This window comes from Exophiala spinifera (assembly GCF_000836115.1).
Source record: "Exophiala spinifera strain CBS 89968 unplaced genomic scaffold supercont1.5, whole genome shotgun sequence".
Lineage (NCBI taxonomy): Eukaryota > Fungi > Ascomycota > Eurotiomycetes > Chaetothyriales > Herpotrichiellaceae > Exophiala > Exophiala spinifera.
The window spans coordinates 2,104,226-2,119,210 of record NW_015622517.1 but is presented as its reverse complement, the minus strand read 5'-3'; the positions used below and the strand labels follow the sequence as shown (position 1 = coordinate 2,119,210).

General features: G+C 52.1%; 5 protein-coding genes across 5 annotated transcripts; 3 read left to right on the top strand and 2 right to left on the bottom strand.

The window, feature by feature from the left end:
• Positions 1-104: 104 nt before the first annotated feature.
• On the bottom strand, positions 105-1,106 carry PV08_07328 (uncharacterized protein; the record flags this gene model as incomplete). The annotated part of the gene is made up of 1 exon (XM_016381658.1): positions 105-1,106. The coding sequence occupies one exon, from the start codon at positions 1,104-1,106 to the stop codon at positions 105-107; it is 1,002 nt and encodes a 333-aa protein (XP_016234760.1).
• A 577-nt stretch (positions 1,107-1,683) lies between these two features.
• PV08_07327 (uncharacterized protein) lies at positions 1,684-4,894 on the bottom strand (the record flags this gene model as incomplete). Its single annotated transcript, XM_016381657.1, has 2 exons — positions 1,684-4,809; positions 4,862-4,894. 2 exons carry the CDS (start codon positions 4,892-4,894, stop codon positions 1,684-1,686), a joined length of 3,159 nt encoding a protein of 1,052 aa, XP_016234759.1.
• A 2,868-nt stretch (positions 4,895-7,762) lies between these two features.
• PV08_07326 (uncharacterized protein) lies at positions 7,763-8,919 on the top strand (the record flags this gene model as incomplete). The annotated part of the gene is made up of 4 exons (XM_016381656.1): positions 7,763-7,840; positions 7,910-8,105; positions 8,161-8,468; positions 8,521-8,919. 4 exons carry the CDS (start codon positions 7,763-7,765, stop codon positions 8,917-8,919), a joined length of 981 nt encoding a protein of 326 aa, XP_016234758.1.
• Positions 8,920-9,930: 1,011 nt separating this feature from the next.
• PV08_07325 (uncharacterized protein) lies at positions 9,931-12,531 on the top strand (the record flags this gene model as incomplete). Its single annotated transcript, XM_016381655.1, has 1 exon — positions 9,931-12,531. One exon carries the CDS (start codon positions 9,931-9,933, stop codon positions 12,529-12,531), a length of 2,601 nt encoding a protein of 866 aa, XP_016234757.1.
• Positions 12,532-13,047: 516 nt separating this feature from the next.
• On the top strand, positions 13,048-14,486 carry PV08_07324 (uncharacterized protein; the record flags this gene model as incomplete). Its single annotated transcript, XM_016381654.1, has 2 exons — positions 13,048-14,011; positions 14,113-14,486. 2 exons carry the CDS (start codon positions 13,048-13,050, stop codon positions 14,484-14,486), a joined length of 1,338 nt encoding a protein of 445 aa, XP_016234756.1.
• Positions 14,487-14,985: the final 499 nt, after the last annotated feature.

Genomic DNA, 14,985 nt, shown 5'->3' with positions numbered 1-14,985 from the left:
GCATTTGGGTCCATTGCAGATTCTCTCATTGTGCTATATCTAGTCACAGAGCGAAGGACAGCTCAGGCACCACCGTGTAAACCAAAGACTATTCGCGGGCTAAATCACAACTCCTTTGTACACCCTGGCTTGAGTCCCTCGTAGATGACACTCAGCTCATCCCACAGTCTCTCCGCTGTTTTGTCGCCTTCCTTGCTCTTGACAAACGGACTGTAGGGCTTGACCTGACACTCGCTCAGATATTGACCGTGGGTTTCTTTGCCGGCCGTGCCACCGTGGACCAGAGTTCTTGCACCGTGCTCGCTGGAGCGAGCCACGCGTGACAAAACGAGCCTCGTCGCTGCTGGAGCGTCCCGGAAGAGATTCGTATTGCACAGTCCTGGAGCGACGTTGTTGATCACGACCAATGGTTTGCCGATAGGATCAGCCTCAGCCGAGGCCGTGAGCACTTTCGCAAACCGTTTGACCAGGAGCATGACTGGGAGTTTGCTGAGGAAGTACCGTTCCCGCATATTCGCCTTCTGGGAGTCCGAGAGCGTTTTGAGGATTTGCCCGTCGGGAGGAGTGGTAAGATCTCGAGCATTCGCCCAGAAGTGGACGGCCGATCCAGTCACGGACAGCACAGGGGCAATGTTGTGTTTGGCGGCCGATTGACGCAAAGTCGGGATCAGTAAGGTCGCAAGGAGAAAGGTCGAAATCACATTCACGGTTATTGTACTCTCATACCCCTCGGACAAGGAGAATTTGTGAAGTTCTACCCCGGCATTGAGAATAGCGGCGTCCAACCGGGGAAGGTCTCTGAACTTTTCGGCGCAAGCGACGACACTTGCAAAGGAGCCGAGATCCAGCTCAAGGAGGGCGAACTGTGGCTTTCGTCCGTTGCCACTGGATGTTGCTTCAATGATCTTCCTGGCCTCTTCCCCTTTGGCCAATGTGCGGCATACCAGCACGATGGTGCTGCAGTTGAGTTGCACCAACTGTTTGGCGGCTTCCAGGCCGAGTCCGGAATTCGCACCGGTGATTGCAATGGTGCGGCCAGCCAGGTCGACCTTGGGTAACGGGGGCGTCTGAAACTGGCCTCGGAAGAATTGTATAACACCGACCATCTTGCTTGAAACTTGACAGAATATTGTTAAGTTGAGGGAAATAGATGCGCACCTGGACCAGGGCTTGATCGCAAGTTGGATTGAACGGGCAAGTTGCCGTAGACGGTGGCCTCCATCATTTTATATCCCACCGCATAGATAACTGTGATCATAGTCCAGTGATTTCCAAGCCTGGCTTGATATATAGCTTTACAGAATCTCGGCGGCTGAATAGCTGTATGAGGACAGCTCCATGTCCGTCATCGTCCGCGAACTGCAACTATTATCTCCGGAGACCGGATGGGGAAATTTGGTACCTCCAGGTGGGCCTAACTGCCAACGTCCGAAGTACCTGGCCATTCCCATCCTCGAGGAAGCTCATCTGATCTAGATCTTGTGAATCGCTGCTGCCTGGGATTGATTTTGCTCGCCAACTCTTCAACTGCGCTGGAGACTTGTTTAGATACATTCCATACCTATTCACCAGCACATAACAATTCTTGCGCAACTTTCGCATCTTTCCGACATCCAACAACCCTGCATTCGTCGAATTGAGGTGCTGCAGTCTGCCCATTTGAAGACACTCTGGCTGGTAGCATCAGTCTTTCGACTGCCTCTCAAGGAGCCATACGGCGTCTTCATTGTAGTTTACCAAGGCCGGCCTGACTTGCTCTCCGAACCGTGAATCTAGGAGTGGTGCAAGAAGAGTAAAAGCTCTATCTGCATTGTCGTCGGAAACCCGAACGTTGTTCAAGATGGAGACAAATAGCCCAGTCAAGGCACCCAGGAGTTGCACGTTTGAAGATCTCGAAGTGGTATCGACAGAATATCTGGAGACACCGCCGTCCCCCGGCTCGCCGCTGACTCTCAGGGCGAGACTTTGTTCAGAGGATACCATTGAGTTGTTCAGTTGCACGTTTCCTCCTGTGTGAGGAAATCGTCCCGTCTTCAATGCAGATAGAGACTCGTAGGTTTGGCGAAAGAGTGCCTCAGCATCTGAGAATATCTCGTCGATCCTGCTCGACATGAAATTCCCGGCGGCCTGGCAGATGATGGCAATGGTATCAGCTGCGGCCTGGATCGTGTATGGCATATCATGCATGGACTTGTCCTTGCTAGATACTAGTCGGGGTACGACTGCAGGCCAAACAGCATTGACGAGGGGCAGGAACGAATTCTCATCCTTTTCTAGTAGAAGACACAAGTCTTGGAGTAATGCCAGAAGAGTAAGCCGTACCTTTGCCGAAGGAGACGAGAGATGCGGTCCTGCTGCTTGGCCAATATTGAGAAGAAGTTGATGGGCTTTTGACACAGCAGCTCCGTTGCTCTTGTCAGCAGGTGCAGGTGGCTCCTCTTCTGCGCCCTCGCCCTCGCCTTCATGCTGTGGGTCATCGTCCTCTACATGATTGTCTGTATTTGTACTTGACCATGGCCGATGTGGCGCCGATGTTATTTGCTCGTGCTCATCGTCAGTCTTGCTTTTGCGCTCTTTCCTTGCTTGTAAGTCGTTTATGATGTCCTCAAATGTAGACGTATTGGATTGGGTTATTCGCTGATCCTTAGGAGGAGTTCCAGAATCGATTGCAAGAAGCTCGGGCTGTTTCGTGCTCTCCTCCACTACCAGCTTTAGGATCTCGAACAACTGTTCGACAAGCGCAGGGTATCCGTGAAAGTTGTCTAATGCCCCGAAGATGCTACCGATCAGATCATCGAGGTAAGGTAACACTTTGGCGCCGCATAATCTGATCATCATCGAAAGAACCTGAAGGCCTTCGCGCGACACATCGAACAAGTTCAATCGTAGGGCGAGAGCATTAATGAGGTAGTCAACATTCTCGATGAGCAGCTCGGATACTGACGCATAATCACAAGCCGTGGCTAGTAGATTCAACGTAGTCATTGCGTGTTGCTGAAGCATAGGGTTTCGAGATCCGAGCAGAGTCAACACCGGGAACAATGTCTCCACCAATTCTGGTCTGTACGAGCTGCCGAGCTGTGTTGCTTGCAAGACGAGAGCTTCGAGTGAGAATGCAATTAGCCGCCAGTCGGCCTTATCGATGTTGTATGACTCAGAGGACTCTAGAAGCCAAGGTAAAGTCATTGCATAGAGGTCGGAGATCAGGAACGGACGGGAAAGAGACAAATCTGAAGGGGATGATTCACCCATGATGAAGTCGTCCATATCGATGAGCTGTCCAGCTCGCCCCTGGACGAAGCGCAACGCGAGCCACGTGGCTGAAAGACTGCGATTGTTGTCAGGATCCTGGATATGATCTATCAAGCTGCGCGTTACAGCCTTGGCGGACTGATGGTCTTTGAGAGCTTCGATAAGCTTGTTGATTGCTTGTGTAGAACCTCGCTGGCTCTGATGATTCAACACTACCGGCGCAAAAGTCCTCTCGGCCTGCCTTGCATTTGGAATGAGATCAGCACCGGAAGAATATGGCGCCTCGTTCACCAAACTGGACTTTGTTGATGTAGAAGCAATCGCTGCGGATATTCCGTCGACCAATATAGATCCAATGGCGGCATTCAGCTCGTACATCGAATCTGATACGTCCGTCAAAGCCAGAAATGAAGTCGCGACTTGGTCCAGCATATGCTGCTTCGGTCTATCATCATTCCCCTGCATTACCCGGGGTAGTGCCTGGCTCCAATCGTAGAATTTTGCTTTCAAAACGTCCAAGACATCTTGCCTTGATATCATGATATGTCTAAGCGCTGCGTTCGCCTCTGAAGACTCTGAAAATCTGCAGAGGACAACTAATGTCTCCACAATCAGAGGCAGCGATCGTGCTAGAGTCTGCGGACAGTCTTCGATAATGGTGAGGCAGAGATCAAGAAGAGCCTTTGACACTTCAGGACTGTCGTGCGTTCGGAGTTTAATCACCTGCACCAAGGCTATGTCAATCTGCGGTACGGTGGCCTCAAGCCATGCTTCGTCAAGAATGATAGTATCGTCGTTTGTTCTACCGACCATGTCTATGCTCGTGGAGGACACAGCACTATCGGCAAGGACCTTTTTCAGAAGGATTGTCAGAAGATTCAGGTATGCCACGAGAACTTTTCTCGTTCGACGAGCTTCAGTACTCGGTCTTAACACTTTGACTAGCGTAGACACAGTGCGCGGTAGAAGGCTCGCAAGCAAGGGCCGATCTGTGATGGAGTTGACAAGTTGAAACAATGCCTGGGCAGCACTTCTTTGAACCATATCTGACGGGGCATCTGCCATGGACTCGAGCAATTGATAAACGAGTTGGTCCACAATGCGTCTCTCACCGGGCCCTTCGAGGACATCTGCTCCGGATTTGCTCAACTGTAGGATAAGATCCGACATACAATCAAAAGCCGCTACCTTAAGCTCATCCGTAGCAGGTTCACTGTGTTGGCCAGCCGAGGGGGAGACTAACAATCCCATCAGAATTAGCAATTGCTTGCCCATTTCTGGCGCTATCTTGTCTCGCCATCCTTGAGACACCAGAATGTGAACGCATTTAACCGTCAGTTCGAGGACCGATGAAGGGAATTGTCTCGACTGGTTGAATATGTGCGTCAGTGGGAAAAAGGCATATTCCGCCAGTTTCGCATCCAGCAAGTTTTCATTGCCGAGGGATTGCAATGCCTGATAGACCGGTTCGAGAGCGAGCAGCACGGCTTTGGCTGATACCTGATTCGCTTTGAACTTCAATGCAGTCGAGCTGAGCTCGACGCACGGTGCGCGTAGCTAGGACAGGTGTCAGTGTAAAGTCATCGAGGCAACATACTGAACAGCATACGCGTAGAAAAGCCTGCTGCCTTATTTGAGCCATGACTGCATCATGTCACCGTATGATCAGCGGTGTAATGAATATTCTCCAGAGTCAACAAAGGAGACCATCATGACTCGGGAGCATCATTTGGTTTCTGTTACAGGGGATTGTTTGGTTTCAGTGAAGGCATCAAATCTGAGAAACCATGACGATAAATCGGAACCAATGAGCCACGATCATGTCTGTGGCTGAAGAAGGTGGCTGAGGGCTGTTTGTGGCTGCAGCGCCTCAGCAAAGTGTCCTTCACTTGGAGTACCTTGTATCCAAGGTACTCACGAAGTCAATCTGCACAAGACAACGCAGTGAAGAACAGACCATGTAGTTTATCGAGACTGGGCGATGGCTTCAGCTCCTCCATACGAATTCCCTGTTTAGTATTTTATTTTGCCTTGGGGCCCAAGAGAATGCGATAAATATCCACTGATCACACTTTGCAGATACTGCCGCATTATTCGAACAAGGGGCGGACTGGAGAGGTCTTCGTCCGTGAGTGGGAAGATTAACTGATTAAGTTGAGACGACTGCATGCAACAATCTGATAGCTCTACGAGCCGAAAGGCGAATACCGCACTATCTGAACGATGAGGGACGATGGGACAGGGTAGCTGGGCAGTTTCATGTTGAAATAGTAGCTATTCAGTGCTTCATCAGGGCGTGCGGCGCCTGAACTCGAACGAGACCATCATTGACACTGTTCAAAGACATCTGTATTCAATAGACCATGTCAGGAGCCGATAGAAGATTAAGCGCTCCATTCTCGCGTGCAATTACTTGTCAACTTGTCAGCTTGTGGATGATCAAATCGAATCATGACCTTGGGCCGTGTCGCGAATCCTGGCACACAGTCAAGGAGTGACTTGAGCGGAAGGTCGCAGACTGTGGGACTGGGTGCATGTCTGATCACAGTCACCACACAAGGCTGGGGGAAGCTGCCTTTAATCAAACCGTCTGATTGAGACGGCACACAGGTGTGAGTCCCGTCACACGTCTCTTTTCCATGAAACAGCGGATCTCGGCAGCAGTTGTGTTCTGTACCTGGCCACAAAGGCTGGCATGGTGATGACGTTTGCGGGTAGGAAAAAAGCAAGTAGTTGTCAAATCCACCCGTCTCAGCTGATGCTGGATTGCACTATTCGAGAATGGGCTGGTCCGTGGTTCAGTACAGGTTATTGTATACCAGGATCCAAAATTTAACTTCCATCTCCATTTCGTAGGGTAGTCATCTGCGTGAACTTTACTGGACAGTGGACGGAGGTAGTGCCAATCAAACCTCTGTGATGTGATGATGAGGCACCTTTGTCCGGCCAGAAAATCGTACCAGGGGCAACAACACGGGCCACTGCCTCTAACCGGTTTCCTGAGTGGACCGAGTACAAGCGTGAAGAATTTGGCAGCTTGACGTCGATGTGGGATGGACAAGCTGCAGCTGCCCGCTCTTCCGCTCTTCCACTCTTCATTTCCGCCACAAGCACCAGCCTGAGCGTGCGTCAAGCCTGTTGTTAGCTTGCGTGAGGAGCGGATTTTGCTAGCGGTAGGTTCCTTTGTCGCCTCGAGTTCGATTCCTCCTCAACGTTGGAGCTGGAATGGGACAGCGCACCTAAGGAGTAGGTCAACAGGAAGACATTAGCCTCTGAGCGTGCCAGCCAGTTGGAGCAGTACAAGTACTCGGCTCCAGAACCCCATATGCGTATTGCAGGTACGACGACTACAATAGTCGGTGCATCCCCACCGAGTCTTCCATCCTGAAAACGTCATGTATCGACCGGTGTTTATTGTATGTTCCTGCAGGTCCAACGTTCTTTAGGTCGTGTGGTAGGCAGCTCTGCCAGACGCTGCTACCAGCGAAAGGTCTGGTCCCTGTAACGCGACCATCTTGGGGATGCGGTGTGGCCATCTTGCTGTGCTGTCACTCTCGATCAGCTCTTGTCCGTACCACTCAACTATGATTTGCACGATGCAGCGGAGGGAGTAGCCACTAGCCATGGTCTGCCGAGCGCCCGAAGCAGGATTCCGTCCTGACAGTGTACGTGATGGGGGGCCGATCCTTGAGGCGGACTCGCTGGTGAATAGCTGTGGGCCTGTGGCTGTCTGTTCAGCTCGCGACGAGCCACGCTAGATCGGGCTGGGGAATGAAAGGACCAGTCTTACGGCCTGGATTTCACTCGCCTGCGCTGTAGCTTGCAAACGACGACCAGGGTGGTTCCCAGGCGACCGAGATGTGGCTGAAAAATGGAGAAGCGACCAGGGGGTAATTGGCGTCGCTGTGCCGCCGCTCGACATCATGATTTCCCCGATCCTGAGCCTGTCCGACAATAGCTTGACGAAGCTATTGCATGTCGGGCTGGGAACTGGCTCTGGAAGTGGAGGAGGACTGGGAAGAGGCTGACAAGGACGAGGACGAGGACGAGGACGAGCGCGGATACCTGCGAGCAGTTGGTTGAACTAGTTGGCAGCAATGGCAGCAATGGCAGCAATAGCCGCAATATTCAACAGCGGCCGTGGTGGTGACGATGCATTCATTTACTGCCAGCTCTTCCACTTTCGACTTCAGGGTCGTCTCACTCTCGCCTTCTATCTCGCTTTGTTACCAGGACACACACACATACACAACACGTACACGAGGTCCCACTTTCCCTGTCACTCCTGCTTGTGCCTTTGGTACCTGGATCTTGACTGCCCTGATCGTCTCCGTCACAAACTCCTCATAAACCCTTCCCCGTCACTCTGCGCATCGACCACTTCTTAACATCACTCTTCTCAGCCTCTGGCCCCTGGTCGTCCAACTTCTCGCATCCTGCCTCCCAATTCCACCTCCAGTACCGTGCATCTTAGTACAGTACCATTACCACTCGCAACCCTTCATCAATCATGAAGACCTTCGTCGCTGCCGCCGTCCTCGTTGGCGTCGTCGCGGCCCAATCTCTCTCGGATCTTCCACCATGTGGTGTAAGTAGTCTTCACTGAGCGTTGGCTCGCTTCCGTCCTGCCGGAGTTTTATTGACGCGACGCTGCCAGCAAACCTGCATCAACAACATGCTCGGACTCGCAGGATCCTTGGGCTGCCCCGATGTCAACGGTTCCCCTGATGTCGCTTGTCTATGCAAGAATCAGAACTTTGGCTATGGCATTCGCGACTGCGCAACTCAAGCCTGTCCTGGCGGTACCGATCTGACTCAAATCATTGCCTTTGGTAACAGCTACTGTGCCTCGGGTAAGTTCTGTTTTTGACATCGTTTGAAATGTGATGGACTCTAATCGTGGCATAGTTGCTTCCACTGTCTCCGGTTCTCTCGCCGCCACCTCTGCTCTGACTGCGTCTGGTACTGCTACTGGCCCTGCTGGATCTGCAAGTGGTGTTTCGACCTTGTCTGGCGGTGGTGCTGGCGGCTCCGGTTCTGCCACTGCGACTGCGACTGGAAGTGGAAGTGCAACTGAATCTGGCTCTGGTGGTGCTGGGGTTTCTTCCACACCGGTCTCGACCGAGACGCTCTTCAGCACTTTCACCACCGATGGAAGCACAATTACGAGCGCAATTGGAACTTCGACCATCTTTAGTGCCATTGGTGGTGCAGCAGTACGTCAATCCATTCCAAAGAAAAGAAAACTCACCGCTGACTTGCTTTCAGGGCTCGGCCGCTTCCGGTGCATCCAGCGCTGCCTCCGGTGCGTCGTCAGGTGCTTCGTCTGTTGCATCTGGCGCGAGCGCTTCAGCCTCTTCACTCGCTTCATCCCTTTCCTCTAAAGCCGCCTCCGCTTCCTCTGCTGCCTCAGGAGCCGCTGCATCTGCCTCGTCCTCTGCAGCTTCGGTCGCCAGCTCCGTTTCTTCTCATCTTTCAAGTGCAACACACTCAGCCGGTTCTGCAGCCGGATCCGCAGCTGGCTCAGCTACCTCGGCCGCTGGCTCTGCTGCCTCATCCGCCGGTTCTGCCGCTTCGTCTGCCGCAGGCAACCCTGCGCCCATGGTCACTGTGGCTGCTAATGGGCTCGCTGGCATCGCTGGTCTTGCCGCTGTCATGCTGTTGTAAAGAGAAGAAACAACACACCTGATGTCACAGAGTGAGAGACTCGGATGACCTTTTCGAATTTGCTTGCAAAAATCACTGTTGATACCCACATCCACATGGAGCGGCATGGCATTCACGTTTTCAGGCGTGACTGGGGACAATCAGCGAAGGCGACACAAACTGGCTGAACCATCCATGATCATTGCAAATGCCAACTAATGCTTTATGATGTACGGATTACTTGCATCTTACCCACGAGCAAAAAGCATGCAGCTTTCTGCGTTAATAGGCTCAAGACTGGGCTGAATAGCTAATATGAGACATCAAATCGATGGTCACAACGAACCGTCCTTCCGTTCAAATACTATGTTCTAGCCGTCAGTGATTAGCTTCGGGTTCCCAGCTATGCCGAAGCGAGCCGCTTAAGGATCAGTTCGCCAATCGTGATGACCCAGTGGGTGGCCCATACCGTGTAATGAGGGATACTTGATGGTCAGGGCAACCTTAGAAAGGCAGACTTGTGAGTTCTCCTGCTTGTTCATGATAAGGTACTCAGGAGGCACGTCTCGGCTATGTAGAAGTAAACCTGAGGATCTCGCTGCACCAGGTTAATCCGCATGATGGTATATCGTGGCCTTCCAGAACCTGAATGGGCGACTGAGGGGCCAATTTACTTTAATTGGCTGCGTCATTTAACCACCGCGCTCCCGCGCGTCGAAGGCGTCGAGACGCGACTCTGATCTTGAAGTGCTTGCCTCTGCTGCGTACAATGAAGACAGGAATTCACAAGCAGCCACATCCTATCTGAATGCAACTGATACAGAAGGCTGTTGCTACCTTGACACAAGCCGCCTCTTCTACTCCGATCCGGTTTGGCCCATGCTTTGTCTCCCTGGGAATTCATCTGCAAAAGAGTCTTCTGCAACACAGGCCATTTCAGGCTTTGGCGAGATATTCTCCGCTCTACAACGCCTACAAGATGCCACAGGCAAGGCAATCGACGCTTGGGTTTGCTGCTCCCAACCAGAGGACATGGCGAAGATGCTAATCTCTTTCAGCAAGTTTCTTGGAAACAACCAGAACGGCACTAAGACAAAATCCCAATCCACCCTGTCGTTCGGTCACAATCCGGCGACGAAGAAGACCGAAATAGCTTCTGACGATGATGCGCTGCCTGTCGAGGAGGGGAAGACCCCTACGTCGGATGTTGAGATGAAAGACGACCAAACAATTACTTCACCCCTGGAGACTATTGAGAATTCAAAAGGAAGGCACAAGCGAACGGCTTCCAGTGACAGAAAAGAAGTGGAGGAAGATTCGGACGAAGAGCCTGTTGTTAGGAAGAGAAGGCGAACGTCGGCATCAAGATCAACATCCAGAGATTCAAGAAAGAAATCACCGAGCCGAACGAGAGCACCGACTTTGAATGGGAAGGCTTCCATAGTCATCGCAAAGAAGGCCAATGCTACCCCCGTTGAGGAAGACGCAGAGGTTTCAGACAAAGGTAGTCTCGCGTCTGAGCCCGAGGATGCCTCTTCCGCGAGCGAAAGCGAAGATCCCAAGGTGAATAAAAAACAGGTAGAAAAGATACAAGCCACGATCAGATCTACCGGCAAGGACCCTTATCCGGACTGGAAGGCTGGTGACCCTGTGCCATACGCAGCCCTTTGCACGACCTTCTCTTTGATTGAGCTAACGACGAAGCGTCTACAAATCACGGCGTATTGCTCGGCATTCCTTCAACAGGTCCTGCGACTAACACCTCAAGATCTTCTTCCGACGATACAGCTGATGCTGAACAAACTTGCTGCCGACTATGCTGGTATAGAACTCGGTATCGGCGAATCTCTGATTATGAAGGCCATTGGAGAGAGTTCTGGTCGGTCACTCGCTGTGATCAAGTCGGATCATCAGAAGATTGGTGATTTAGGACTGGTTGCTGCGAAGAGCAAGTCCAAACAAGGTCAAATGTTCAAGCCAAAGCCACTCACTGTTCGAGGTGTCCACCAGGGCCTACTCGACATTGCTAAGATGGAAGGGCACGGTTCGCAAGATCAGAAAGTTCGAGCCATCAACAAACTGATGGCTGCGGCCGATGTATCCTCGTCGAGCAAGACCGTGGATATAACCAAAGATAAAGGTGGACCTTCAGAAGCAAAGTTTCTCGTCCGGTTCTTGGAGGGAAAGTTGAGACTCGGTCTCGCAGAGAAGACGGTGATCGTTGCTCTAGCACAGGCCGTGGTTACTCATGAGATCGCACTGAACGGCAAGGTGCCTAGTACAGAACAGCTCGCAAAAGGAGAAGCCGAGCTGAAGACTGTGTACAGCGAACTTCCCTCTTATGAAGTCATTATCCCAGCAATGCTTGAACACGGAATTTTCAACCTTCACGAAAGCTGCAAATTGCAGCCTGGAGTACCGCTCAAACCAATGCTTGCGAAGCCAACCAAGTCCATTACTGAAGTGCTTGACCGTTTCGAGGGAAAGAATTTTACTTGTGAATACAAGTACGACGGTGAGCGAGCACAAATACATTATGTGGCTCCTGAAGCGATGTCGGAATTCCCCGCAGCTGCAAATACTCTATCAAAGGATCCAAAGCATTTCAAAGGACTGGCCGCTATCTTCTCAAGAAACTCGGAAGACCTGTCAAAGAAATACCCTGACATCCTCGAGAAATTGAACACCTGGATCAAGCCAACGACGAAGAGTTTTGTTCTTGATTGTGAGACGGTCGCATGGGACCCGCAGAACAAGAAGGTTTTGCCGTTTCAGCAATTGATGACTCGAAAACGAAAGGATGTGAAAACGTCAGAAGTTACAGTCAAGGTCTGCGTCTTCGCATTCGATATGCTGTTCTACAATGGTGAGCCCCTTGTCAAAAAGACATTCCGCGAACGACGTGAGTTGCTGCACCACGCATTTGATCCGCTCGAAGGGGAATTTGCGTACGCACAATACGGCGATGCCAAGGACATTGACGAAATCCAGCACCTTCTGGATGATTCAGTGAAAGCATCCTGCGAAGGTCTCATGGTCAAAATGCTTGACACAGAAGAGTCAGGCTATGAGCCGAGCAAACGCTCCCGCAATTGGCTTAAAGTCAAGAAGGACTACCTCAATGGCGTGGGTGACTCGCTTGATCTGGTCGTCCTGGGGGCGTACCATGGCAAAGGAAAACGTACCTCTTGGTTCGGAGCCTTCCTTCTGGCTGCATGGAATCCAGAAACCCAAATGTTTGAGACGGTATGCAATATTGGGACTGGGTTTTCTGAAGCAGTCTTGGAAGAGTTCCACAAAGACCTCTCCGAGATCATCATCGAGCGCCCAAAGCCGTTCTACTCCCATTCAAGCGTCAAAAATGACCAACCGGATGTGTGGTTCGAGCCTCGCTTTGTGTGGGAAGTCAAAACTGCAGATCTTACCTTGAGTCCTCGGTATCGGGCAGCGATCGATGAGATGGGTGGCAAGAATGGAATCAGTTTGAGGTTCCCTCGATTCATCCAAAAGCGCGAAGACAAAAAGCCAGAGGATGCCACTACCTCAGTTGCCATTGCTGAAATGTACCGAAAACAGGAAGTTGTCGCGAAGGAGAGTAAGAGCAAGGGGGTTGACGATGATTTCGAATATTGAAATTATGCTTGAACATCGTTGAGACCGGCCTGGAGGATCAACGCAGAGTTCAGAAAGCAGATGAATAGCAGACATATCACGAGTTGTGTTGAGCAGTGAAGGACCCTATTGCCGCCAATTCAATATCAAGCAGTACGCAGCGAGTAAATACCTACTCTTACATACTACAGTACAACATACGGAGTACATCGTACGGATACCGAGGTACCCACTACTCACTGCCTTGCCAGAGCATAAAGCAGCATTGGATTCGGGCTGACACGTGATGGGCAATTCCAGTGACATGTTGACGCTTGATCCTCGTTACGGCCCCTCTTCACTTGATAACCACGCGGACTCGTGCAGTGCCCAGTTCACCGACCTCAGTTGGGTGCTCAATCTGACCCACAAACGTGCTGCTATGATTTGAAAACGTTGTACTGCGTCAGAGTGGCTTGAGGTGCATATTACCCCTTTCATCCCCGCGTCTCATCCGCACCTGGGCCTCGTCTTGACCTCATCATTCACATCGCCAGCATGGACCTCGCGTACGACCTCATTACCGAACAAGAATTCAACCCTCACGATCGCGCCGCGACCCCTACTCCATCGACCTCCGGTGCCACGCAACCAGGCGGAGGCGAGCCTGCGACGCCGAAAGCGACACTGCAGACGGAGTTTCAGGAGACGTTCAAGGCATTCAGCAACTCGGCATGGGGTGCTCGACTGGGCGGTATCTGGGGCAATGTCAGAAAACAGGGAGAGAGCGTATATGAGGAGGCACGCAAAGAGGCGGCCGAAATGGCCAATGAGGTTGGATCGTTAAGAACAAAAGTGGTTGGCCTTGCGTCCAATGCCCCCAGACTTTCTGTCTCGTTGTCTGATGAGGAGGCCGCGGGAGCGAACGTGGACAAGGCCGGCAAACAGGGCCCAGAAGGTGAACAGAGCAGCGAGGACAAAGACAGAGCCACTCAAGAGACGGAGACGTTCCTGGAACGCTTCAAGCACGAGGCTGCGAAACGGCTGAAGGAGGTGCAACATGCCGAAGACGCCGCAGACGAGGCGTTGCTGCGGTTTGGCACAAACATCCGCAACTTCTTGAGGGACGCGGTGAGCGTGACGGCGCCGGAAGAGGGCGAAGACGGACACGGACAGCCTGGCGAGGTGCTCTTCGAGAGTAGGGATCAGAGTGGCCGCAGGGTGATCCACACCAGTCGGTTCGATGCACAGTTGCACGTCATTCACACCACGCTGGAGAGCTTCACACGGGATCCCAGTACTAGTGGCGGTCAGTGGGAGGAGTTTAAGAACGGGTTTGACACCGGAAGTCCGGAAACCACCGGCAGGATTGCAGCGGATCTGGACAAGTATCCTGAGTTGAGACGCAGCATGGAAAAGGTCGTGCCGGAACAAGTGGAGTACAAGGACTTCTGGCCCCGGTATTACTTCCTGAGGCACGTGGTCGAGGTGCAAGAAGAGAAGAGGAGGGAGTTGCTGAAAGGTATGTTTGCGCCGTTTTCCTGCCTCATCACGGGGGTTTTGCTACCCCCTTTTTCAGTTCCTCAAAGTATTTACTGACTCGGTGGTCTCTTTTTGTAACAGCATCGGCAAACGAAACCGAAGAAGTCAGCTGGGATGAGGACTCTGATGACGACCAAGCAGAGAGGCAACCCAAGACACAAGCAACACAGCCCGAGGCACCGAAGGTCCTCGTCGCCCAGAACACGAACGACAGTTCGACCACGCTGCATCAGACGCCCCCCGCCCACGATACAGGGTCATTGAAGCCAGACGGCTCCGGGCGCCGCTCACACGACGAGAAGTCCGTGGCGGACAGCGACGCCAGCTATGACCTTGTCAGTGGAGCCACGAGTCGTGCGCCAGGGAGTCCCAAGGAGGAAGTGGGCGGAGGAGCAAAGGGTGCTGGTATCGGTGCTGACAGGATCGACGAGAGTGACGAGGAGGATTGGGAGTAACGCGGCTGGCCTGGTGATGTCAACGTGTCTTAATCGGACGCATGGGTTTGTGCGATCGATGTACTTGTTTTTTTTTTTTTTGATATCGTGTACCTCTTAGTGGTCTTTTGGCACAGTTGGCGAAAAGGGGGCGTTCGTTGAAGGGCCGTAAAGCGGCATTTGTAGGGCACCAACAACGGACGCACGCACGCCTATGGAGTATAGGTAGTTAGATTTTAGTGGTTTGTATTTTTGATACCCCCTCTTCTTTTTGAACTTGTCCACGGAGTTCCAGGCCTTGAGGCTGTCGATTGTCTTGGTTTCCTGAGTACGAGAGGAGCTGCACCGTAAGTTGGTGGAGGAGGTAATCCCTCCCTCCCTCCCTCCCTCCCTACCTACCTACCTACCTAGCACCTACTGTTAAGTCGGTAGTACGTCTCGACCTCCCGCGACGACGAGTCTGACGTGGAGACAACCCCTGTTGTCTGCGTATCCAACAGTACTGAGACGGTTTGGATTG